General features: G+C 40.2%; 2 protein-coding genes across 4 annotated transcripts in view; both read right to left on the bottom strand.

The window, feature by feature from the left end:
- Nucleotides 1-27,327, bottom strand: part of LOC121723244 (B-cadherin-like) — a 58,455-nt gene that overhangs the window by 30,470 nt on the left and 658 nt on the right. The window lies entirely within an intron of this gene.
- Nucleotides 1,613-12,245, bottom strand: LOC121723277 (ribonuclease inhibitor-like). Of its 3 annotated transcripts, XM_042108836.1 has the most exons (9): nt 12,197-12,245; nt 11,815-11,853; nt 11,397-11,527; nt 10,981-11,010; nt 5,784-7,399; nt 5,403-5,576; nt 4,918-5,091; nt 4,162-4,324; nt 3,754-3,842 (listed from the first exon to the last, which is right to left on the bottom strand). In XM_042108836.1, exons 5-8 carry the CDS (start codon nt 6,311-6,313, stop codon nt 4,171-4,173), a joined length of 1,032 nt encoding a protein of 343 aa, XP_041964770.1. In that variant the 5' UTR covers nt 6,314-7,399; nt 10,981-11,010; nt 11,397-11,527; nt 11,815-11,853; nt 12,197-12,245; the 3' UTR covers nt 3,754-3,842; nt 4,162-4,170. The 3 variants fall into 3 exon arrangements, with proteins under 3 accessions (XP_041964772.1, XP_041964771.1, XP_041964770.1); XM_042108838.1 differs by lacking the exons at nt 4,918-5,091; nt 5,403-5,576; nt 5,784-7,399; ... (2 more) ...; nt 11,815-11,853; nt 12,197-12,245 and adding exons at nt 1,613-1,785; nt 1,905-2,051; nt 3,174-3,356 and having other exon boundaries at nt 3,672-3,842; nt 4,162-4,313; XM_042108837.1 differs by lacking the exons at nt 4,918-5,091; nt 5,403-5,576; nt 5,784-7,399; ... (2 more) ...; nt 11,815-11,853; nt 12,197-12,245 and adding exons at nt 1,613-1,783; nt 1,913-2,051; nt 3,174-3,356 and having other exon boundaries at nt 3,672-3,842; nt 4,162-4,313.

Genomic DNA, 27,327 nt, shown 5'->3' with positions numbered 1-27,327 from the left:
CCAGATTGTGTAGTTAGAATCACTGCAGTCCAGACTCCAAGAGCGACTGTTGTGACCAAGGGTGCAGTCGGGGCCCTCACCCTTTCTGGCCATCCCAGCGTAAGCCACACCAATGGAGACCAGGCCGCTCCACTTGGCCTCCCAGTAGCAGCGGCCGGTCAGCGACTCTTTGCACAGCACCTGCGTCCTGCAGTCAAACCTGTCAGAGAGCTGAGGGACTGGGATCTCCCACTCCCCCCACCTGATCTGGGCGGTGTCTTCGTCCGGGGTCATAGGCGTGCATACATAGACACTAGGTGGTGCTAAAGCACTAGGAAGTTTGCCCTTTATCAACGAAAATGCCCTTTTGAAACTTTTTTTTTTTTTAAATTATTAATATTATTAAGATTTTACTGAGGTCGGTTTTGAAAAACCTGTGCCATTAAAAACGACTGAAACAGTGCCCCGAAATGAACCACCTCCTTGCGCACACCCCACCAGCCTACAGTATCTCTCTTCCTTTGTCACGTGAACTCGCGCGATCGCGCGCAGGGCACGCCAGATACGCAGCATCATAGCAGTTCAGTAAGCGTCTTCAGATAGTAGGCATGGTCGCTGACAGGCTGCATCTCCCGTGCCCCATCAGCCAGGTAACATACAGATCAAGCAAAATCTTACAGTTTGCCCTCTAAGCCCAACATGTAATAATTTTGTTGTGCAGTAAAATGTCTCATTCAGAACCAAACAAGCATTTTTGCCGACTGGTCACCTGATAAACTAGTTAGATGAAGCTAGATAAAGTTTTACGCTGTAGCCCAAATCAATGACAGATAACGTGACGACCACATACAAATAATTTCGGTAGATTTTGCAAATGTATGTGTTAAGAAGAACGTTTTCTGTTGTATATGTTTTGTTAGGCAACATGTATTAACACTTTCATTTGTGAAAGAAGAAACGGGAAGTTCCCCATTACCTGTGAAAAATGCCCATCTGCATTCATGTAATGACAACAGTCAGTAGCCCACTATAACTCCTTCTCATACTGTTTGGTCTCTTTATTGTCTTACAGATCAAGTAAAATCGTAAATCGTAAATCAGTTTGCCCTCTAAGCCCAATGTGTAATCATTTTGTTGTGCAGTAAAATGTCTCATACAGCATCAAACAACTAAGCATTTTTAGCCGACTGGTCACCTGATAAAGTTTTTAGAGTTTTTCATAGTTTGCAATTGCAAATCTATGTGTTAAGACGAACGTTTTCTGTTGTATAGGTTTTGTTAGGCAACATAAATTAACACATTTTGGTCTCTTTATTGTCTTAATTTACTAATTGAAGTCAAATTTCATTTGTGTACATGTGCGTGTAATTTTTTTTATAATTAAGTGTTCCACGTGCGCTAAAAAGTGCCCCGCCCCCCCTTCTGAGCACCTGCCCCCCAAAATGTCTGTGCACGCCACTGTCCGGGGTAAGTGTACACTCATCTGCGCACACAAGGAAAGGTGAGGCTGTTAGAATCACTTTATAGATCATCTAGCTTTGAAATCTATCCTTCATTAATTAATCAATTAATTCATTTATTCATTTATTAGGCTATTAGCCTTTTTTTTTACTAACGGTATAATTGATGCTCTTACAATATACTGTATGTGTACTGTGTCCTGCTAGTGGTTACTGCTATAATGTAAGTCATTTTGAATAAAAGTGTCAAAAAGAGACATGTTGATAAAGTTTTTTTTCTCTGTAAACAATGACATTTTAGACGTACATCTGTCTTCTCCTTTTCTCAAACGAAACTCTCCACCCTCTTCAATCCAGAAGAACAAAACAAGCAGACAGAAATATTCACAAGATGAAAATAAAATGGTAGAGATAGCAGGAAATGACTAAACTAAATTTTAAACTAAAAATTAAACCATGACTAACCTGATTCCCTCTAGTGCACTGTTGGAGTTATTCAGTTCTCCAGGGTGGTTGAATGTCAGGTCAAGATGTTTCATGTGGGATGGGTTTCCTCTCAGGGCGTTAGCCAGACCTGTACAACCATCTTCTGTAATGCTGCAGAGCGACAGACTGCAAACAAATGGAGAGCTTGAATCAACCATTAAAAACATTTTTTAGCCCCTACTGTATGTTTTCATAATGTTTAATAGTAAACATCCACAGACATGGCTGCATAAAAATGGATATTCAACAAATGCTTGCTACAAAACCACTTTTTACAGTTAGCTATATATTGCTATATAGCTATATATATAGCTATATATTTGTACAGTTAACATATCTATGACAGTAGCAACAGACATCCTTCTGTGTTGGTTAGTAAAACAAATCAACAAAATTGCATCATGCTTCAGTCAGTAGATGTCTGATTTGACAGTGTCATCAATGTTCATCATCTCAATGTTTTCATTTCAATCAATGTTTCAGTCAATGTCACATGGTCATAAGCTGTTAGAGCAGTGTAACGGAGGCAGACACACCACACATGCTATGCTGCATATTGTACACACACTCACACACACGCACACACACACACATACACACATACACACACACACACACACACACACACACATGTATGTGCACTACCAATCAAAAGTTTGGGGTCACTCAGAAATTTCCATCCCACTCCATTATAGACAGAATACCAGCTGAGATGAATTGCATTGTTTTTTTAATCAGGGCAGCAGTTTTCAGATTACATAATTGTAAAAGTGTTCTCCGCTGTTGTAGAAAGAAAGGGCTGGTCTTTAATGCAATATCTACATTTCCCCTTATCAGCAACCATTCATCTAATGTTGCAAAGGCACATTCTTTTTACTAATCTGATGTCATTTTAAAAGGCTAACTGAGAAAACATTGGAAAACCCTTTTGCATTATGTAAGCACATAATGTAATCTGAAAACTGCTGCCCTGATTTAAAAAAAAACAATGTGACTGATAACTGATCTCAGCTGGTATTCTGTCTATAATGGAGTGGAATGGAAATGTCTAAGTGACCCCAAACTTTTGACCAGAAGTGTGTATATAATATATGTAGATGATGTTGAGCTCTGTTCATATCATGTAGTCATCTACTTGGATATTGTGATCAGGTGATGAACATTTATCTGTCATAAAATGAAATGTGCATTTGAGTAGGGAGAGGTGTGGCTGAGAAACCATGGCCTTCACCAGTTGCTCCTCCTAACCTCAGTCTCTCAGTCTTGTTGGATGCGTCCACTACAGCCACAATGACAGCCTTTGCTCCAGAGTCCAGTAGATAATTGTAACTCAGGTCCAGCTCTCTCAGGTGACACTTCTCAGACTTAATGGCCACGGACACAACTTTAGAGCAGCTCTCATTTTTCAGCGTGATCCCACATTTCTTCAATCTACATGGAATTTGAAATTGCGGTTACAGAACATTTTGTGTGGTAAATTAAACTATTATCTCAATATGTGAAGCTAAGAAAGATACAGTATGCATATTATTCAGGCACGACAATGATGCATGGATACCAGCCGCATATATCTTCTCAAAAACATCTTAAAGCTTTGCACTTGTGCTTTTACCAATGTAGTTTTTCCCATTAGGATTGAGAATTATATCATGTCTCTCTCAAGTGATGTAATGTTTAGACCTACATAATATCCCAAGACTTCCTGACTTAGATGATTATACTTCCATCAGATGTTCACTGACTTACATTAACTTCTCCAGTGTGCAGTCTGCACTTGCCAAGCCTCTAGAGAGGAGCTGCTCCACTCCGGAGTCCTTCAGGTTGTTGTTGGTCAAATCCAACTCTTTCAGGGTTTGAGACTGCAGCAGCTCACCAATATACTGGCCACTCCCTTCTGTAAGGTTGCAGGAGGCCAGTCTGCAGTAAGATCAATCAGTGTTACAGACTGTTAATCTACTAGCCTACTGTATATAATAACAATAATAATCAGTATTTCTGATTTTTGAAAAGCATGTGTTCTTCAAAGGAACATGGATGTCTATCTATCTATCTATCTATCTATCTATCTATCTATCTCTGTCACATGTGACAATATCTTATTGTATCACAATAATTCAAGGTTAGATAGATAGATAGATAGACAGATAGATGAATAGATAGATAGATGGTGTCTTCAATTAGAAAAGGCCTTGATAACACCTCAAGACTTTACTCAGACAAAAACCACTGATCTCACCTCAGGGTCTCAAGTTTTGTTACACCAAACAAAAAGTTGTTGAACACCTGAGTCCTGAAGGTCATTGAAACTCAAGTCCAGATGTTTCAGACTTGAATCAGCTGACTGCAGACTTAAGTTGAGATCCTCACAGGCTGTTGATGTGAGCTGACAGCAGGCAAGTCTGAAAACAAAGAACAGAACTGTATGGCTACATACATTATGTCAGCTAAGCTAGATTTTTACTGTTGCTAAAGCATGCTTTTTGGACAGATGATTTCTATAACATCGATACATTTGTGAACAGGCTTATATTTGACATCTCCACCAGGCTATCAGGCTAGTACATAGGTATACAGTAACTTTGGATTGAAGATATGAGTCTCTCTGCCTCATTTGTAAGATATTTTACATAGCAGTATACAGTTAAATAGCATTTTACTTCTCATAGGGAGCCAGCATATTGATCAACTTTGAATATAGATGGGTTTACAACCTCCCATTTCTTCCTGTGATTTACATGGACATAATAATATTATTATGTAATGTTGTGAACCTGGTTCACAACATAAAAAAAAAAACTATAAATGTTTCAATAAAAATTGTTAATAATTTCTAGTGGTTAGTGTGATAGCTTTTAAACGCTTTAATGCCTCATTAGATCTATTTGAATGATCAGCTTCAGTTTCAGTATTTAACCATAATTTAAAGATTATATAAAGTGTGACTGATTGCAAACCATCAATCCAGAATGGCACTTTGCTGATGCTTTACTACCTCAGTGTCTGTAGCTTGCAGTTCACGTTAGCCATGGCCAAGGAGAGGGAGATCAGTCCTTGGTCACCGAGGTCATTGTTGCTGATGTCGAGTTCTCTGACATGTGAGTCCTTTGTTTGCAGAGCTTGGCTTAGGCTCTCACAAGACAAATATGTCAGTCCACAGCAGACAAAACTGTAGAGGGAGGAAGTATCACATAATCTTTACTTTTAAGGTCTTTCAAGGTACATAGATCAGCTCAGCTATTGCAGCCAGCAAGGTGCTAACAACATCAAGGTTGTGGGTTTAGTATCCAATGAGCACATGTATGCATACTGGTGAAGATGTATCTGAGATCTGTGATCCTTATCCCATCACATGGTGAAATCAAAAATCCTTGATTGCACACATTGAAATTATGTGTAGAAGACTATCAAAGTGCTTGGTTCCATGATTACATATAGTTTTTTTTAGCAACTAAACCACTTAGTATCATTGAGTCCTACCTTAAACGCTCAATATTACAGTTCCCATCCTGCGCCATTGAGGAAATGTGATTCACCCCAGAATCACCAATCTCATTCTCGCTCAGGTCCATCTCTGTGACATGGGAGCGAGTATTCTTCAGTGATTGGGCTAGCCTGTTACAGCTGGCTACAGTCAGGTTACACCGGTTCAACCTAGAATGAAAGTGAATGCATCAAAATGAGATGTCTGCCAATGAATATGTGTCACCTCTTTCTCATAAGGTGGCTACTGTGTGAATCCTCTGCTAGGTCATTATCTCTCCCATCTCTAACTGCCACTGCCAGTCTTCACTCTCCTATCATATAAAGGCAAAAAGATATGATGTGTAATTACAGAGTGGATAATTTATTGCCACTTACTTTGCTGTATTTGACATTTTCACCACCGAGATAAATTTTGTCACATCTGTATCTGATTTCTTAAAGTACTTCATTTCAAACTTCTGTTGAATTTCCTCATTTGTCTGCAACATTATGATCAGGTCCTGATCCAATTTTTCTGGTGAATTGCGTTGGATGTAATCTTGGATTTTATTCAGCAGAGACTTGTCATTCAGTTCACAGAGAAATCCTAAGCGTTTGGCACTCTGATCTGGTGGATCTTCGTGTAAAGTCTTTGATATATGGTTGATTAGTTTCTCACCATCTTCATTCCATTCCACTGGTGTGCTCTGTGACTTGGCTATCCAACCCATCAACGTCTTCATAAGATCTTGATTCGACTTTTCACAGAGACCGAAGAAAAGTTTTACAAAAATGTTAAGACTGTCTTTCTTTAAGCCAGACTTCTGGACATCAAACAATGTTGGCTTTGCCATCCTTTTTGTATTGCCAGTTAGTTCCTGAATTGGATTCTTCTTGTCACGTGCAAATGATAAGATGACGTACATAGCTGCAAGAAACTCTTGAATGTGGTGATCAAAAAAATGAAACCTCCGCTCGTCCGAGTAGGGGTCCTGACTGCTCTGTGTGTCCGACTCTGTGCATATCCCAGAGAAAACAACGTAGTCATGAGGCTCAATGCCATATGCTTTCAGACCACTTTCATTGAAGTCTTTTTTATCCGTTTTGAGTAGGTCCCATGCAAGCTTCCCCAGGTTGAGTAGTATCTTTTCTTATTGGTGTCTGCTTTTTCTTTCAGCTGGTCGATGTGCTGGTACAGGAAGTCTCCTAATAGCCTAGTCAAGCTTCTGAAGGGCTTTGTTGTGTTTTTTACTATCTTGGACAAAATCTGGCAGAAGGCTGGGATGTCGCACAAGACACTGAGGGATCTTGACTTGTGCAGGTATGAGATCACCTCTTCAGCCTTCCCATCATGTCCGATATGGATCTTTTTGAAATACTCCTCCTTTTGTTGGTCGTTAAAACCCTTCAGCTCAGTCACCATGTCAACACTGTCACGAGGAAGATTACTGGCTGCCGCTGGTTGTGAGGTGATCCAGAAGAGTGCACTATCCAGAAGATTTCCCTTGAGGAGGTTGACCAGCAGCTCATCCACAGAGGCTTCAGACTCTACATTATTAAAGACCTCACTTTTGGAGTCAAGAGAAGAATGATACTCATTTAACCCATCCAAAATAATGACTGTCTTGTTTTTGGGATCGAGGAAAGACTTGTGAATATTAGGGGCAAAATCTTGAAGCAAACTAAACAGACTCTTGTTTTTTTACTTTATGTTAATACAAAGTCCACATCTTGATTGGAGTTTCCTTCCACCCAATCAAGGATGAACTTCTGCACAGACACGGTCTTGCCCGTTCCACTGATTCCCTTGGTCAGCACAGTTCTTTTGCCAGGTTTGGAGTTGAAAATGTCTGTGCATTTAATTCGTTCGATTTGACTTGATTCGTCAGATGTTTCTATGGTGATATCTAGGTCTGTGTAGATGTCACTGAGTGCAGTAGGTCCTTGTTTGGCGTTACGGACAAGTTTATACTTCTGCCCCAGAGACCTCTTAAGCTCTTGTTGGAATTCCTCTGACATAAATGAATGTAAAAAAAACAATGAATGAAGCAGAATTGCATCAATTATGAATCAATCATGGCTTCTGAGTTTAGCATATTTTTATTGATTTGGGTGATCTTGTTGAGCCCAGTGCTGTATATAGAGTTTGGATAACTTAACAGTATGTGCCATCTTGTAACCTAAAGTCAGACAGGCATACCATGTAATGTGACAAACATGCAACGTCGGATTAATATTTCTTTACACCACTCACAGCCTCATAAATATCATTATTATTTCTGAGAAGGATCCCTACAAATTTTTTTTATAGACTTTATTTGTGATTTACTGTATAACAAATACCAAACAATACATAACAAAGACCAAACTAGAGTAAGTAGCAGTCAAAGAACTTATCCCTGCTGGCATTTCAACATTGATTCAACGGTAAATAAACGTTTTAAAAAAAAACTTATAACGGGTGAATCAACGTTGAATTATGTGTTGGATTTGCAAATTGAATCAACGTTGATATCACAACATTATTTCAACATCCGCCATTTCAACATTGGTGCTGATTTCCTTGATTTCTTATTTTACAACCATTTGTCAACATTTTACAATTAGCATTAAAACAGTGTTTCAACATTGACACAACAACTGACATTATTTCACCTATAATTCAACTTTGATTTTCTTGACCTTTTTACAACCAATGTTGTTTCAATGTTTGTCTACATACCCTTTTACAACCATTTAGCATTAAACATTGTTTCAACATTGTTTCAACAGACAGTACCTTAAGGATTTTTACCGTTCGACGCCATCTTGAATTTAGTCACGATAAGTCGAGCGACGACTACGAATGAACAGGTATGATAAGGGATCAGATTCCAAAAATAATTCCGTGGAAATGCATGGATTCCTGTTGCTGCTTCATGCCTCGTAAATGGTGTAAAACATATCCCAGATGCACCCCTCCCCCTCCTCCTCCCCTCACCCCCCCCCCCCCCCCCATCATCACAGCAGATCAAGTAAGAATTCAACTAAAAAAACTTCGCCCCAAGAAGGCAGAGGGGCCTGACAGACTGTGTCCAAGGCTACTCAAGGCCTGTGCTGCTGAACTGGGGGAGCCACTGAAGCACATCTTCAACTTGAGTCTACGCCTCGGACAATTTCCAACACTGTGGAAGACATCATGTCTCACACCCGTCCCTAAGAAGCCACACCCTAGTGAGCTTAATGACTACAGACCTGTCGCTCTTACATCACATGTGATGAAGACAATGGAGCAACTGGTCTTAGGTATGCTCAGACCCCAGGTACGCCATGCACTAGAGCCGTTACAGTTTGCATACCAGGAGAAAGTGGGCGTGGACGATGCCATCACTTATCTTCTACACAGGACACATTCTCACCTATACAAGGGGAAAAGTGCTGTGAGAATCATGTTCTTTGATTTCTCAAGTGCTTTTAACACCATCCAACCCCTCAGACTGGGAGACAAGCTCTTGCAGAAGGGTGTGGACGCTCCTGGTAACCTGGATAACAGATTACCTGACCGAGCGACCACAGTTCGTCAGACTGAAGAACTGTCTCTCTGACACTGTGATCAGCAGCACCGGAGCACCACAGGGAACTGTGCTCTCTCCAGTCCTGTTCACCCTGTACACATCTGACTTCTGCTACAACACTGAGTCATGCCGCATGCAGAAGTTTTCTGACGATACGGCAATTGTGGGGTGTATCAGGAACGGGCAGGAGGAGGAGTACAGGAGCCTGGTGGAGGACTTTGTGCAATGGTGCAAACTCAATCACCTTCAACTCAACACTTCAAAGACCAAGGATATGGTGGTGGATTTCCGCAGGTCTAAGCCCACTCTGCTACCAGTCTCCATTGATGGGGTCAATGTGGAGGTGGTAAGCACCTACAAGTATCTGGGTCTCCACCTGGACAATAAACTGGACTGGTCAGCCAACACTGATGCACTACAAGAAAGGGCAGAGCAGGCTGTACTTCCTGAGGAGGCTGCGGTCCTTCAATGTGTGCAGCAAGCTCCTCAGGATGTTCTACCAGTCTGTTCTACCAGCGTCCTCTTCTATGCAGTAGTATGCTGGGGAGGAAGCACAAAGAAGAAGGATGCGGGGCGAATTGACAGGCTGGTAAGGAAAGCTGGCTCTGTAGTGGGAGCTGAACTGGAGTGCATCACTTCAATATCTGACAAAAGGACCCTGAACAAACTGATCAACATCTTGGACAATGAGTGTCATCCACTCCACAGCACTATTGTAAAGCAGAAGAGCCTGATCAGCTGGAGACTTCGCTCACTGCCTTGCACAACAGACAGACTGAGGAAGTCATTTGTCCCCAGGGCCATTGAACTGTTCAATGCTTCACTTAAGGGAAGAGGAGAGACAGACTTCTCTGCATAGTCTGTCTGCCTCTTCACCCCCTCCATGTTTGGATACTGTCTGTCCACTAGCCACTTTTTACCACTGTCTTACTGCCTCACTGTTTGCGTGCTATATTAGCACATATGCATAACCCCTCCCTCCATGACACAGCCGAATTGTGGCCACACTTAGACCTTTTCTTAATATCGTTATATATATATATATAGTTTTTTATATATATATAGTTTTTTTCTATAGTTTTATTATATTACCTTGCCTACCAGCTGATATGTCCATATTTATTTTATGCCGGTCTCTAGACTTTATTCTTGCACTGTTGCACTGTTGGACTTACTCTTTTGCACCATCACCATGACACTCACTCACACAGAGCACCTTACCTTGTTATGCACAGAGAATCACAGGCTCAGTCATTGCAAGCGCCTCTTGATTAATCACCCACTATGTGGATACTGTTTTTAGAATTGATTTAGTATAATTTGTATTTTAGTATATTTAGTATATTCTTTATCTTCTACTGTCCTTATTGCTTAGTTGTGTTTTTTTATATTTTATACTTTTACTTTTTTCTGCTGTTAGTGAATGTGTGTGTGATGTCTGTATGCTACTGAGACCTTGAATTTCCCCTGGGGATCAAAAAGGTATCTATCTATCTATCTATCTATCTATCTATCTATCTATTTATTTGCATGGCTAGGCCGATGCCCGAGGCACCCCCAACGAAAAACTGTTGGTAGCATTGCAACCCTACGAATATTGGGCCTGGATGTAGGTTAGGTTACCACATGGCATTAATCACATAGCTCACAATCACAATCACAGCTGAAACCGAGTTTGCCTAAATCTCTCTATTTACAGCTCTGGTTGAGATTCACTTTGGCCCTGTCTGTAGCACAAAGGAACCAATCTCAGCTTTTATCCCATACTCATCCTGACCTGATCACTTTTTGATACTTTGCTGTGTTGTCTGCACTCCACCTGCCCCCTGCTGCTCAAGCAGTGACAGTGCAGCAGCCAAGGTGTGGATGATAGTCCAGTGCTTTATGTGTATTATATGTGTCCACCCTCTCAGACAGCAATAACACTTCTGTTTTTACTTTGGGGTTAGGTCACAATTTCTTAATAACTACTGTTTAATTAATTCTTATATTAGAGCATGTTTACTATATAGAAATGTCAGTGTGTTATAGTAGAATACCTTTGTCTAGAGGAGGATCTGGTGGGGGTCCTAGAAGGCAAAGAGACAGAATTTGTCATGACACTTTGTTACAGGTAAAGTTTTTCTTTGCATGCATTCCTCTGAAGTGTGGCCAAGACTGAGAGGTGCTCATGCCCCAAGTCTATTTGAACAATGAAGGAATCAAGGAAATGAGAACGGCAGTAATAATCAAGTCATTATCTCTCTATTTAATTTAATTATACCTCTATTTTAAGTCTGAGTAGAATAAGTAGTGTACAATAAAAGATCTTTTCACAAGAGAAATCAAAGTATATATTTTTAGATTGGGTGGGATATGATTCTAAATGGGTGTTCATATGCAACTGCAGATAACTGCAACATTTGAATCCCTGTACTTGATAATAAGAACATAAGAAAACAGTAAACCACTCAACCGAAGTAGGCATTTTCAATTGTGCAGTCAGTGACGGTAGTGTTTTTGATGGTTGACCCTTCTCTTGCAATCATGGTGATGTTGCCCCCAGCATTTATCTGGGGTTCAGCTACACCCATGCTCTGTGACGCACTGCAAGAAATCAAACAACACACACAGTGAGGATTTAAAAATGATTTAGCTTGCGAGAAACCAAGGATCAACATGATATCATGTCATGATGTAAGTAAAATGGGACTTGCAAAGTGTTTAGAGTAGTTAGTAAAAAGAGGCTTTACAAATGTACTAGTCAGTTGATCAATATGCAGCACTGTTACATATCCATTCATCTTTTGCAATGAAAATTACACCTGTGAAGAAGAAGAAAAAAAACATAATATTTAAAGATCAGGAGAAGATCAGACAGATACAGTAAATACCTGTGTTCCGTTTTCTGTGACATGGTTAGCTGAAATCACCTGAAAGACATGATATCATGCTATGTTATTTGGTGAGAAAAAAAATGTTGGAGAGAAGAGGAATGATGGAACTACAGCAGTACTAGATTTCAGGTTAATGCAGGTGAAGCATGTTCCAATAAAATATGTGCACACATCTTAATATTACTGTATGGAATAAAAAAAAAAAAACTTAACACCATAATCACTGAAGATAAATTAGGATAAACAGATATATAGACAGATACATAATAGATATTTTGGCATCAACTCCAGCAGATACTTCTGACTGGAGTAACAAATAAAATCAGTTACTGCAATGCATCAATGCAGCATATAGTGTTAAGAAAGTAACAGTACAAACCTACGTGTTCAGCACTGGAATTCTCTTAGAGCTCCTGTCTCTTCTGTCTCTGTGAAGTTGTTATGAACTGTTGTAATCAGTCTCAGTGTGTGTGTGTGTGTGTGTGTGTGTGATCACAGGTCATCTTGTCATCTTGCACAAGGGGAGCAGTAAAGATCCAAAATCGTTTCAGTGGTTCATCAACTCGTAACAGGGTGAACGGCAATTCTGCATTCGCTTCGCGGCCCTCTATCGGCTATAACCGCACTATGTAAGTTTGCCAGATCGGGTAGCAGATCTGTAGTTCGATGGAATGAGACATAAGAAACTACAAATTTGACTTGCATCTGATGTCGTAATACACCGTACTTTTATAAGTCATGCTAAATATTCTACCTTGTCTGTGGACATCGTTATTTGCAAAACCGGTGCTGGATAAACAAATAGCGTTCGTGCGACAGAGGGAAAGTTCTTTAGTGTTGCTTTAAGTGTACAAAATGGCAATGTTGTACCTTATATCAATAAATAGTAAGTCATTATTTTACCTCAAGGATGAGACTGAAAAAGCAATTGTATTTGCAGACAAAATACTGATTGATTGCCATCAGTGGACATGCAGTACAAACTCAATGGTCCAGTCATACTAAGAATATCTATAGGCAGCTTATTTGTATTACAGCAATGTCCAAACATGGCCTCCAAAATATGGAATTGAGCAAAAATCATGTTGGAACCTAACCATTAAACTAAACGGAGATGATGGTTAAAACCGGAGATGGCGCAGCAACCATTTTCCTGTATTCTGTTTGATTTGACACCGACTAACCCAGGTCTAAACAGATACATCACAAGGCATAGGTAAAAAAAAGCCATGTTGTCTTTTTAATTTATCTTTCATATTTCTGCAGATGATCACAAATTTTATGAGGCTGAAGTGATTTGTGTAGAAAGTGAAAGCACACACGTTCAAGTTAATTAGTGACTAACCCTTGTAAAACAAAGTGTCAGAACGTAATACCTTGTGTTCTGCAAAAAGAGGATAAATGTTCTCTATTCGCTTTAATGAATTAACATTTCATATTCCAAAACGTAGCAACAACATCCATCTGACATACAGAACTCATCCATTCAGTTGATTTAAAATACTATGTGCATACATGACCCACGTTGTTCCTTTCATTATGACTAAGGTGGATGTTGTCATCAGGTGTTAAAAGTTATGCCTCTTAGCAAATTACCAACATGATGACAATCAGATCTGTGATAAATGGCATCTTTTACATTGCATCACCAGAGGGCACCTGCAAAATAATGTTTTATAATCCTTATCAAAACTGACACTAGAGGTTAAGGTAGTATAACTTAACATTTAACGGTCAGCAGTTTTCACAAAATGCCTCTGTATATATACTAAAGGCTATCCGAGTAGACTTAAAGAATAAAGGGATACGCCAACATTCGGGGAAATGCGCTTATTTTCCACATCCTCTCAAGTTAATCAATTGAGTTTGACCTTTTTCCAGTTCATCCAGTCATTCTCCGAGTCTGGCGATACCCCTTTTAGCTCCAGCCTACCATAGATTATTGAATCGGATTAGACCATTAGCATCTCGCCCACTAACATCACGTTTAAAAGTGACTAAGATTTCCGGTAATTTTCCTATTTAAAACTTGTCTCTTCTCAAGTTAGAAAGTGTAATAATGAAACTGCCCCCACTTTGTTTCTTTTCAGTTTTCGGAGCCTGGGCTGCCTACAAACACATTTTTTTTACAGTCTAATCATGGAATGGACAGCTAGCGGTCGTGTGGAGATGATTGCTAAATTTAAGAAAATTGTTAAGGGCTTGAATTGGAGTAAAATCTCTGACTGTGCCTTTAAAGATTATCCTGTCACTGTTGTCTTGACCCAGACAGAGGTTGTTGTCAGGTCAAGTTATGCCTCTCAGCAGGTTAACAACATGATGACAATCACGTCTGTTATAAATTGGTGGCCTTCACTCTGATCTTGTACAAATCTATAAGGCAAGAAATGCCATTTAGCAATATTTTCATCTCAGCCAATTGATAGAAATAGGTCAATAGATTGTGTATTAAAAAATCTCAAATAAAATAATAATAATAATCAAGATATACTAAGACACATGCACAGTAAGCGGATTATATCTTTGTTGTGTTAATCATTATCAAGATTAGCCTGTCACTGTTGTCCTTGCAGTGTCACACTTTCTCTTTCATTCCCTGACATACCATTTATTCCATTTTATGGTCTAAGAGGGGTCTAACGAGATAAGATTTATTGCTACAATTATTTTATATGTTCAAGGCTCACACTTGATTGTGCTTGAACCCTTAGCCATGTCACACTTAAAGAGTCACCTTTGTCTATGGCACAAGTGCAGATACTGCATAATCTTTTGACTCATGGTACAGTCTTTCTGTCAAAGCAGAGATTGCTTGCCTCTCTGTGCAGAGACATCTACACATTAGCCCTGTTTGCAATTGTTTGTGTGTTGTGTGTGGAGACATTTTTGATTTTCATTAAAAGCCAAAAAAAGTGCCTGAAATGTGCATCTTACTCAGGTAGCATGGATTCTGTATATGATATGGGAGCCAAAATGAAAAATGGAAATCAACATGTATTCTGCCATACATACATAAAACACAGGCAGTATGAAACAGGCCTCACTGATGGCTTCTTTCATATCACTGCTGATGATATCTCAAATTTAATGAGGCTGAAGTCTGATGAGTGTAAAAAGCACACATGTTCAGGTTAATTAGTGACTAATCATCATGAAGCAAACTTGAGTTGTCAGAATTTAATGTAATGCCCTGGGTCCTGCAAAAGGTGGAGAATATTCTCTATTTTCCACAATATTCTCACTATTCCATTCTCTATTCCAAAAATAGTCTCTACATCCATGCTGACATACAGAACTCTTCAGTTGATAAAAAAAAGCTATGTGTATACGTGACCCACGTAGTTCTTTTCATTATGCAAAGTCCAAAACAATGAATGTAGCCTCTGATTTGCCCAGAGATTTTGTGTTCAGAATATTTAGATTCAGGAAGATGATCCAGTGCAAGATAACATGTAGGTTGCTCATCACCACACAATACACTCCCTCGCTCTCACACCAACCTCGGGTGGGAAGCACCTTTACAGCTAAATACATGTACCTTGATTAGTGTGTAGGGTGTTATACCACACTCAGCTTTGGGACACTGCCTAGCGGAAACAGTTTCTGACAGTTTTTAGATGGCCCTTAATATGGTGGACCCTCCGTGTGAAAGCACAAACGGAGTGTAAGTGGCTAGGGAGAGGGTGAAGCAGGACCAGAGTGGGGCCACTTTTCAGCCCGGGAGTTTCAGGCCCAAGACCGGCCCACTTTTTTAGTGGTGGTGGAAATTGGATAAATAAGGCAACATTTCAGCTCTTACCAGACATGTGGACTCGAGTCACATGACTTGGACTCGAGTCAGACTCGAGTCATGATTTTAATGACTTCAGACTTGACTTGATAAAATTTGGCATGACTTGCGACTCGACTTGGACTTGAATACTATTCACTCGAGACTTGACTCGGACTTTGCCTCTTTGACTTGTGACGACTTGACATGTCTCGAGTCAAAAACTAAATTTCCTGATCATGGGCCAGTCACCCCAGAGATGCTTTCCCTCCGCGACTAAAAAAAAAAAAAAATAGCGGAGACAAGCGGCCAGTCCAGAGCACAGTTCAGTGCTGCCGCTACCCCCACATGCGTTACGCACTGTGTGTAGGGCACCAAGAGACAGAGAAACGACCAACATTTAGCCAACTAGATGTACCGCATAGCGGTACAAAATATGACCGCCGCTCAGTCCTGTACATCCATTCCGCGAAAATAAATCACACTTCAATTTGTCTCCATATTTTACTCCATCCCCCACTCTTGAAACTTTTGTGTATGCTTGTTTGGCATGCCTGAGTGTGTGTGTGCGGCTGCACAGAAAGTAGCCTACTGGTGCTGAAAAGGTGAATAGATTGTAGAATAGCCAAAGAAGATGTAGCATTGTTATAAAACCTTTAAAATCTCTAAACAATCACAAGTAGGGCAGTTCATCACAGTTCATCCATTGCAACTGGATTGATGATTGATACCCCCACATGCGTTACGCACTGTGTGTAGGGCACCAAGAGACAGAGAAACGACCAACATTTAGCCAACTAGATGTACCGCATAGCGGTACAAAATATGACCGCCGCTCAGTCCTGTACATCCGTTCCGCGAAAATAAATCACACTTCAATTTGTCTCCATATTTTACTCCATCCCCCACTCTTGAAACTTTTGTGTATGCTTGTTTGGCATGCCTGAGTGTGTGTGTGCGGCTGCACAGAAAGTACCCTACTGGTGCTGAAAAGGTGAATAGATTGTAGAATAGCCAAAGAAGATGTAGAATTGTTATAAAACCTTTAAAATCTCTAAACAATCACAAGTAGGGCAGTTCATCACAGTTCATCCATTGCAACTGGATTGATGAAAGGTCACTTACACCTGTAGGCTACATTGTATTTGGGGAAAACAAAAGGTATCAGCATAATGTTATTTATTTATTTATTTATTTATTTATTTTTATGTATTTATAAACAAAAACATCTCTGTCAGTTCCATGCCGTTTTCAACAGCTATCAAAAACAAAGGTCATTTTTGGATGGATGGATTTTTTGTGAATGTTTCTTCTTCTACATAAGATTTTAGTCATCTTTAGTTCATGTAATACTTTATTGTCAATGCACAAATTAAGTAACAGTAGTCTGAAACGTTATTGTTAATGCACAAATTAAGTAACAGTAGTCTGAAACGAAATGCTGTTTTACATCTAACCAGTGGTGCAAATAACTGACATGTCCAAATGGGCCTTGATGAAATGCGTCGCTAGACTGTTCATACACATTTTAACGGGCCAAAGTTGAAGAGCTTTTGTCCGTTATTGTTCGTGCAAATATAGGCTGATTCATGTTTCCTTGCATTGTGTAACTGAGGTCCATGGCTAGTCTGGCTTTCATCAGACCAAGCTCAATCTTTTAAGAAATCAAAAAATAAATAGCGGGCAGATCAGGCTGGGTTCACCCAGCCTAGTCCATAGGCACCCGATATTGTTTAATTTTCAGATTGAGATATACACGCTCTGGCTATTCTAAATGCAAAAATGCATTAGGGAGTTATGACAAAACTGTAACTAACAAACTAGATCCTAATAGAAAGCGGTTAGCTTCCCTAAGCTACAGGTAGGATTATAAGGTAGGCCTATTTACAACATAAATTGTCAATAGGCTATGCTGGCGACACAAATAAAATCTCCTTTGGAAACCAATGGCTTACGACTTACAGTATCAAGCGGACTTAAACTGCCATATCGTGGCGAAAAGTTGTAATAACATTCACGCAGTTCCATTAGTCAAGGAAAGCGCGAATGAAGTAGCCACTTCTAAATGGGACCCACTACACAGTAGCTTAAGGTGTGTTGCTAAAGCAGCCATAATGAAATGAAGGTGTCATTGTTTGGATACTTCACACACACGTGCTTTTTAATTTCACAGACTACAACTACCAAGCTGGAATCAAAGCACATCGATTCCCCTCTCACACCCTGCACGCACTTAAAACAAAATAAACAGGCGTCTCAGTCTCACGCATGTATAGGCAAAACTGTATCAGACCGGTGTAACATTGGTAAATCTTCCATTGCACAGAATGATTTTGTAGCACGTGCAATAAATGACAGTCGAAAGATACAAACAGTGCTGCTATCAATTTGCTTGGTATAACCGCATTTATAGTTTTCTACAAATGCAATCAATCAAATGGGCCTCCATCACTCAACCAACGCTAACGGTAACATTACCTAGGTCCTTATTGATATTACAAGATTAACGTACCTGCAGTAAAAACCAAGCATGTCCGATAAACATCCTCAGATTTATTTCGGCTTCAAGAAGAAATGGGAATTACACTTCATGTGAACATCGTCCTATACTTATTAGATGTTCGCTGCGGTAAAATACAGTCCTTGTATGAAGCGTCCATTGTTTTTTCCAACCCACTTTTAACTTCCAACAAAATTACGTCTCACTGCAACGATGCGCCATCTAGTGGACAAACGACTACTTCTCGCCAATACTGAAAATGCAGCCATGATGATGATGATGAATATTTATTTTGGCTTTCTTTTAATCCTACTGATTTTCATTTTTTACCGGGGGGGGGGGGCAAATCACAAATGAGTGATTATGAGCCAGGTTGATGTGGGCCCTTGAGACCAACATACCATAAAAGATTCACAGAGAACTGTGTCTGCCCTACCCTCCTTTCGGGGGTCCAGTCCAGCGGGGGGGCTGCAGATGAAAACGAAAAATGACGGTTCCATGCTATCCATGTGGGGGTACATGCCCACCAAGTTTTGTGTACCCTGGTCTTTCAGTGTCCCGGGAATCCTTGCTGGTGTACATCACTAAATGTACACATAAATTATTTTATTGTAAGGCCCCCCATGAACGAAAGTACACAAAACTTGGCATGCATTCAGAGGGTGTCATAATGATCCTACACTTTTAATTTCGTGCAGTTTTGACCTTGTCAGCCAGAGATATTGAGATGAAAACACCTAATTTTTTGCTTTTTAATTTTTAACTAGGTGGCGCTATACATGAAATAAGTGGTAATGGGATGGGTTGACATGCCCCCTTAAGACCAACATACAAAAAAAAGGTGGACCTCCTAGGCCCTACGGTTCTCGAGATATTCACAGAAAACTGTCTCCGGCCACCTACAGGCCAGTTGGTGTATAGTAACATAAATTAATTTATTGTGTGGCCCCCCATGAACGGAATTCCACAAAACTTGGCGTGCATACAGAGGGTGTCATAATGATCCTACACTTCCAATTTCGTGCAGTTTTGACTATGTTAGGTCACAGATACCTTCAATTACACCACCTCATTTTTACTTTTTTGTGTTTAACTAGGTGGCGCTATACATGAAATGAGTGGTTATGGAATGGGTTGACATGGCCCCTTGAGATCAACATACAAAAAAAATGGTCCTCCTAAACCCTACGGTTTTCGAGATATTCACAGAAAACTGTGTCTGCCCTACCCTCCTTTGGGGGGTCCAATTCAGCGGGGGGGGGGGGGGGGGGGCTACAGATCAAAACGAAAACCGATGGTTCCATGCTATCCATGTGTGGTTACATGTCCACCAAGTTTCGTGTACCCCGGTCTTTCAGTGTCCCGGGAATCATTGACGGAAATTTGGGCATGCGAAAAAGAAAAAAAAAGAAAAAAAAAAGAAAAAAAAATCTAACTAAACCTATATGACCGCCGCTTCGCTGCGCGGCGGTCATAATAACTAGTAGCTTTACTGCAAACTGATTTGCACTCTTGTTAGAGAACGTTTACAATGTCAAAATGCACCAACAGCATGTTACATAAAGATGATACTTTTCGAGTCCTCTCCATTAAGATCCAACTTGAACTTATGCTAGCCTACTGCATTTAATTGAGAACCCCATCTAAGCACGCACGAGAGGGAGAGAAAACGAGTGGCAGGTTCCAGCTGGCTTGTCATTGTTGATGGTGATTGATATTTTCTTTTAAATATAAGAAACGTATAAAAGGAAATCATGAAGGCAACAAATACGAGATTAGGGGAAATTGCGGATTTATCCGGTTCTCACTACTGTTATAAACTATGAGATCCAGGTCACTATGACATAGGCTGCACTCACTGTGATTTGGAAAGTGGACAAGAATATGAAGAGTTGTCTTTGCCTTTGTGTAATGGAAATGGTGAGTCTTGAAGTAGGCCTATTCAATCATTTGTTTACATGAAGCACATTGATATGCCACGCATACGCATTCCACTCAGCTAGCTAGGTGGCTACTGGGTCCGTGTAACGCTTTGCAGTGCTTTGTTCTATTTGTTCCATCCATCGGGTCCAAATAAAAAATGTGTTCAATAATCCAATTTTCAATTTGTTTTAACTGGTCAGCAAATAGATAATTGCTGCTATTTTCTAAATGTGTCATTAGTCACGCAAGATAAAGAAAACAGAAACTGGATTGGAAACAAAAGTAAAATTCAGTTAATATTGGATTTTGGCCCCTTTTTTTTTTTTTACTGTTTTTGTTGGGCTGAACCACGCGTAGGGGTGGGTGACCTGATAGATATTGGCGCGCGGTGTTGGTGATCACATTTTATCAGCGGATGTAGAGCATAGACTGTAAAAAATAGATGTAGAGATGGAGGGCTATCAAACACAGTTCCGCTTGCATCAAGGTGCCAAGCGATTGATAATGTCAGCTCGAGATCAGAACTTCAGATGCAGAGGGAGACATTGCTGCGTCCTGACACTTATGAGTAGGCCTACGTGAGCCCTAGTAGCCTACAGGCCAATGTAGGCTATTTGCTGTTGAAATTAATAAATGGATAAACGGATAAATTAGGCTCACCGTTGTGTCTTCGTTTAGCCTAATGAAACCTAGTCTAGCGTAAAGCGTTAAATAAGCAAAAATACCATGTCAAACAGTGCTCGGGGTAGCCTGTATAGCCCGGTATAGCCAAGACTGACGTCGATGACATTCTGCTTTGGGGAATTATTTGCTATGGCATGGCTATGGTATTCAAATATAGGCTACTGTAGATATGTTCAACATAGGCTGAAAGTTATGTTTAACGTGCCTTCTCCCAAAAAGTTTAATTAATCTCTAAAGTAATGAGTCAAAATCAAACAACTTCAGGCGGCGCTCCCTTCCACCATCTAGCCTGGCCCAGCTAGATGGTGTTCTCCCCCCGGTGTTCGTGGTTCAGTCCAATCACAAGGGCAAAAAAGGAAAATTAGAAAATTGACGCATCATTTCAATTTTTAACTTCTGAACAGAAAACCGTAACTGTGCTCAATTGAAAATCAAAATAAGCAACAATAACCCATTTACTGTGCCGTCCTAAAGAATGGATAACGGATTTTTAAGCCTATTTTTATATTTTTTCATGTGAATTCTGCAAATAGAACATAGCACTGCAAAGCGTTACACGGACCCTACTGGCTACCAGGCTCATAATTCACATTTAATTGCAAACAGAAAATGTCAAGCACGCATCATGTCATACATGCATCTATTTCCAAAGGAATGAAAGCTGTTTGTGCCAACTTAATATCATGCTTATCATTGTTAATATTGTGCTATACATGTGGCACAAACAATGTTTGAGTTTGTGGACTAGCCATATGAATGGAGCTGGTAAAAAAAAGATCATTATGAGAATGTGTGGACAGTGGCACACAATGGGCTTAAAGTGACAGTGCACCATTTACAAATGAGATAAACAGCATCAAATGTGTAGTATTTCTTAAGAAATGAATACTTTAAAACAAAATTACTGTGTCATTATTATCATTTAAATAATATAAAAGTGTTGACCTTGGCTTCCCTTATGAGTCGCCACTGGCAGACAGCCTAATAAATTGTTTGCAGGCAAATCTGTGGCCTAGCGCAGTGAAATGCCATCAGTCAAATTATTACTCATACTTACAGTGCGCTCCGCAATTTGGAAAAACAATATATATATTTGTCATGTAGCTATCCGTTTTGTACAGATTACTCAGGTATGCACATGTGTATATTGTATGTGCATGCATATATCGTAAAAGATTTCAAGACAGAAACATTGAACATATTTTAATCTGTATTTATAAAAAAAAATCTGTGGATTAGATGGAAGTGTTAAAATTATGATCGATAGTCTAATAATGCCATTATTAAGTGAAGAGTACCTGATGACTTGTTCAGGACTTGGCTTTGATGAGACTTGGACTTGGACTCGACTTGCCCTTCTCTGTATTTACTTGGGACTTGACTTGGACTTGAGTGCTAAGACTTGGGACTTACTTGTGACTTGCCAAACAGTGACTTGGTCCCACCTCTGGCTCTTACTATCCTGTAGTTTTTATTATAGGCTAATACAGGGCTGTAGTCAAGACCACCTTTGTCGAGTCCAAGACAAGTCCAAGACCAGGACTAGTCGAGACCAAGTCAAGACCGAGTCCAAAGAGGTTCGAGTCCAAGACAAGACCGAGTCCAAAAAGGTTCGAGTCCGAGTCAAAACCGAGTCCAGGATAGGAAAAAAAGTCTTGTGCATGACAGTATCAAGACAATCATTTTGGGTTATTATTATTATTATTATTATTATCTAAAAGCAAAAACAGTGTGAACACACCCAGGATTTGTAAGTGTAGCCATTCCCCTTCTCCAATATTATTATAGGGCTGTCAAACGATTCAAAATATATATTTTGAAATGAATTCATCTCGATTAACCGCAATTAAAAAGTTCCTAAAGACTAAAGCTTCAACATAAATCACAAAATTAATGAGTAACCACAAAGGTAAAAGTAAAACACTTTTATATTATTTAAATGATAATACTGACACAGTAATTGTGTTTTAAAGTATTCATTTCTTAAGAAATACTACACATATGATGCTGTTTAACTCATTTGTAAATGGTGCACTGTTACTTTAAGCCCATTGTGGCCACGTTCTCATAATTATCTTTTTTTTACCAGCTCCATTGAAATATAGCCTATAGCTAGTCCACAAGCTCTAATATTGTTTGTACCACATGTATTGTACAATATTAACAATGATAAGCATGATATTAAGTTGGTATAAACAGTTTTCATTCCTTTGGAAATAGAAGCATGTAATGACATGATGCTAGCTAGACATTTTCTGTTTGCAATTAAAAGTGAATGATGAGCCTGAGCCAGTCACCTAGCTATCTGAATGGAATGTGTTTCAATCGGCATAATATGTGCTTCATGTAAACAAATTATTGAAGACCTCAAGACTCACCAGTTCCATTACACAAAGGCAAAGACAACTCTTCATATTTTTGTCCATTTTTCAAATCACAGTGAGTGCAGCCTACATACATGTTTATAACTGGTCAGTAGTGGAAATCGGATAAATCCGCAATCTCCTCTAACCTCGTCTTTGTTGCCTTCCTTTTATAAGTTTCTTATATTAAAAAGGAGATATCAATTATCATCAACAACGACAAGCCAGCTGGAGCCTGCCAATCGTTTTCTCTCCTTCTCGTGTGCGTTCAGACGCGCTCTTAATTAAACGGAGTAGCATACGTTCAAGTTGGATCTTAATGGAGAGGAGCCGAAAAGTATCATCTTTATGTAACTGTTGCAGTTGGTGCATTTTGACATTGTAAACGTTATCTAACAAGCAGTTTGCAGTAAAGCTACTATTTGGCTAAATGTTGGTTCCTCTTTATCTTCAGCTAACTCCACAGACAGTAAAATAAACTCTCAGGCTTGCGGTTTTAGGTTTTGCGGCTTCCGTTACGTGACATCAGCCCCCCACAAAGGTAAACACTATTGAGTTAATATTTTGTAACGCATTATGTATTTCAAAATGAATCGCGGCGATTAACACGTTAATTTTGATGGCCCTAAAGACACCTGGACTCGGTCGAGACCAAAAGCCATATTTGGCAAGACCAGTGGCCGAGACCGAGACAAGACCAAGTCCAAATACTAGCGAGTCCGAGACAAGTCCGAGACCATAGAAAAACGGTCCAAGACCGGACTCGAGTACTACAGCCCTGGGCTAATATTCCACTATTCCACAAGGATAGCTTGATAAGTTAACAAAAACAGGAAGGAAGAAATAACAAAACAAAATAAAACAAATCAAATGGCCATATCCTGGCACCGTGAATTAGGCTTTACGCATGGTCAAGAAAAACAATTCAAAGTCCATACCAGAAAAGACATTTCAATGTTGGTTTATTCACCATTTCAGCAAGTTACAGCCAGCAAACACAGCCTTCACCTCTCTGATCCCTGGTAAAAAACCATATGCCCCGGTGCCCTCTCAAACCCATCCCACTTGACCTACATATATGTAAATCTGCACCTGACGGCCCATTCAATTAACGTAAGCTTAAATTAAACTATAATGAAAAACAAAAAATACAAATAATAAAGAAACATAAACCTAGTTTAACATTAACAAATAATAATAACAAATATGAATAATTATAATAATAATAATAAATCAAGGATGTTAAATACTAAAGAAAATTAAACCACCAATAGCTCCAACAGTATTGTTTACATGTTTTTTTCTGCATGGGTCAGCTATCATGTTGTTGTTTGGTGATTTGCTCCTTTACTACACCCACTTCTGAGCAAACAAGCCATATAGGTTGATCATGTAGCCTACTGCTGTCATAGCCTACTGTTCTTTCTTCCATAAAATAACTTTAATTCATATGGTTAACTCTATTATACTTTCTACTTGTCCCTATAGCCATAGTTAATTTCGGGCTCATCATTTTCAGCGGGGGACTGGCTGATCTGCTGCTCAGGCTACTTTTGTTTTTAGGCCTATAGGCTACTGCATACACAGATCAAGCTTGAGTTTTGTTATCAATATTTGCATAATATTGGATGATACCAAAATGCTAATATTTTAATTCATTTAATATGTTACTTGCGAATAGGTTGACAACGCTACAACGTCCAGTAGGTTATTAGCCCAATTACGCCGTTATAATCATGGCTATCTCTCTTTACCAGTTGCCACTTGTCTGTTCTCTTAAAAAAAAAATTGGAAGCATGGCACATTTGGCAGCATTTCCCTCCAATACTTTTCGTCTTTTTTACCAGGCCTTTTCAGTCCCTCGTGGCATCTTTCTACCATCAATCCTCCCTGACGCTTATCACTACGGTAGGGCCGGCCCGGCTGGTATCTGAGAAAACTTTTTAGGAAAGACGGGCTATATGGACCCAACCAATTAACTCTTCTTGGGAGGGGAGAACAGCCCATGCAGAGGCTGCGGTGTTAGGCATAGAATGCGAACGTGTGTAGCCAACTTTAAGAGAAGATAGATTGACAAATGCCAAATTGCCAATATTTTTCCCTCGACCGGCCCAAAAGTGAAGCGGCCCACCGGGAATTCTCCCGATTACGCACTCCGGTTCTGGGGTGAAGTAACTCGTTTCAGAAAGGCCTCTCATTTCTCATCTCTGTCTCTCCTTGATTCCTCTATCCTCTTAACATTCTTTCCTTTCTTTCTTTCTTTCACAAAATTAATTAGGAGGGGTTAGGACAGGAGGAAGGAAGGAAAGGAGGATGGACAAATAAAGAAATAAGATACAGTACAATGAGAAATGAGTCTACTAACCAGGTAATATGTCATGCAGCTAATTCTCTGTTGTCCTCATCAGCATATCTGTGATATTTGGGGAAATGTATTTGGTGTTTGCTTTTCATGATTGTCATTCATTTGATGTGATTATTTTTTGTTGCAGTTGTTTCACATTTGGTTTGACACTTGTTGAGTTCACTCATCCAAGCTACAACAAATGTAGCAGATATTCCCATATTCTGTTCAAAACTGTAGATGAAAATTTGCAAAATTTGTTTTTAGACAGACAAAATTATACAGTTGACATGTTATCTAATCAGAGATATTATTCTGGCTTTAGCTGAATTCCCCCCCCCCGACTTGCCACTATTTATTCAAAGTTTGTCATATTTGCATTGAAATACACACATTTAGTTCAGTGCTTGCCATATAGAGTGCCTGTCTTTTTTGGTAGGATATCATGTTACTGTTTCAGGTACTGTATCTTTGTATTGGTGTAGAATTAATGCCAAAGAAGCCCCTAATGTCCCTAAGAAGCCACACCCTAGTGAGCTTAATGACTACAGACCTGTCGCTCTTACATCACATGTGATAAAGACAATGGAGCGATTGGTCTTAGGCATGCTCAGACCCCAGGTACGCCATGCACTAGACCCGTTACAGTTTGCTTACCAGGAGAAAGTGGGCGTGGACGATGCCATCACTTATCTTCTACACAGGACACATTCCCACCTGGACAAGGGGAAAAGTGCTGTGAGAATCATGTTCTTTGATTTCTCAAGTGCTTTTAACACCATCCAGCCCCTCAGATTGGGAGACAAGCTCTTGCAGATGGGTGTGGACGCTCACCTGGTAACCTGGATTACAGATTACCTGACCGAGCAACCACAGTTCGTCAGACTGAAGAACTGTCTCTCTGACACTGTGATCTGCAGCACCGGAGCGCCACAGGGTGTGCTTTTTACACTCACAGCTCTCTCCAGTCCTGTTCACCCTGTACACATCTGACTTCTGCTACAACACCAAGTCATGCCACATGCAGAAGTTTTCTGATGATACTGCAATTGTGGGGTGTATCAGGAACGGGCAGGAGGATGAGTACAGGAGCCTGGTGGAGGACTTTGTGCAATGGTGCAAACTCAATCATCTTCAACTTAACACTTCAAAGACCAAGGAGATGGTGGTGGATTTCCGCAGGTCTAAGCCCACTCTGCTACCAGTCCACATTGATGGGGTCAATGTGGAGGTGGTTAGCACCTACAAGTATCTGGGTCTCCACCTGGACAATAAACTGGACTGGTCAGCCAACACTGATGCACTCTACAAGAAAGGGCAGAGCAGGCTGTACTTCCTGAGGAGGCTGCGGTCCTTTAATGTGTGCAGTAAGCTCCTCAGGATGTTCTACCAGTCTGTTGTTGCCAGCGTCCTCTTCTATGCAGTAGTATGCTGGGGAGGAAGCACAAGGAAGAAGGATGTGGGGCGAATTGACAGGCTGGTAAGGAAAGCTGGCTCTGTGGTGGGAGCTGAATTGGAGTGCATCACTTCACTATCTGACAAAAGGACCCTGAACAAACTGATCAACATCTTGGACAATGAGTCACCTACTCCACAGCACTATTGTTATGCAGAAGAGCCTGATCAGCTGGAGACTTCGCTCACTGCCTTGCACAACTGACAGACTGAGAAAGTCATTTGTCCCCAGGGCCATTGAACTGTTCAATGCCTCACTTAAGGGAAGAGGAGAGATAGACTTCTCTGCATAGTCTGTCTGCCTCTTCACCCCCTCCATGTTTGGTACTGTCTGTCCACTAGCCACTTGTACCACTGTCTTTATGCCTCACTGTTTGCGTGCTATATTAGCACATTAGCACATATGCATAAGCCCCCCCCCCCCCCCCCCCCCCCCTCCATGCCACAGCCGAACTGTGGCCACACTTATACA

This window comes from Alosa sapidissima, chromosome 11 (genome assembly GCF_018492685.1).
Source record: "Alosa sapidissima isolate fAloSap1 chromosome 11, fAloSap1.pri, whole genome shotgun sequence".
NCBI classification, from domain to species: Eukaryota; Metazoa; Chordata; class Actinopteri; order Clupeiformes; family Clupeidae; genus Alosa; species Alosa sapidissima.
This window is presented reverse-complemented; position numbering and strand designations above follow the sequence as displayed.

What these genes read in the sequence shown, in the direction of transcription:
- LOC121723277 (XM_042108836.1), bottom strand. Translation starts at nt 6,313, where the DNA reads ATGTACGTCATCTTATCATTTGCACGTGACAAGAAGAATCCAATTCAG. An exon ending in AAAATGTCAAATACAGCAAA is followed by an intron (nt 5,577 to 5,783) that starts GTAAGTGGCAAT and finishes CTTTCATTCTAG; the next exon opens with GTTGAACCGGTGTAACCTGA. An exon ending in TGTAATATTGAGCGTTTAAG is followed by an intron (nt 5,092 to 5,402) that starts GTAGGACTCAAT and finishes CTCCCTCTACAG; the next exon opens with TTTTGTCTGCTGTGGACTGA.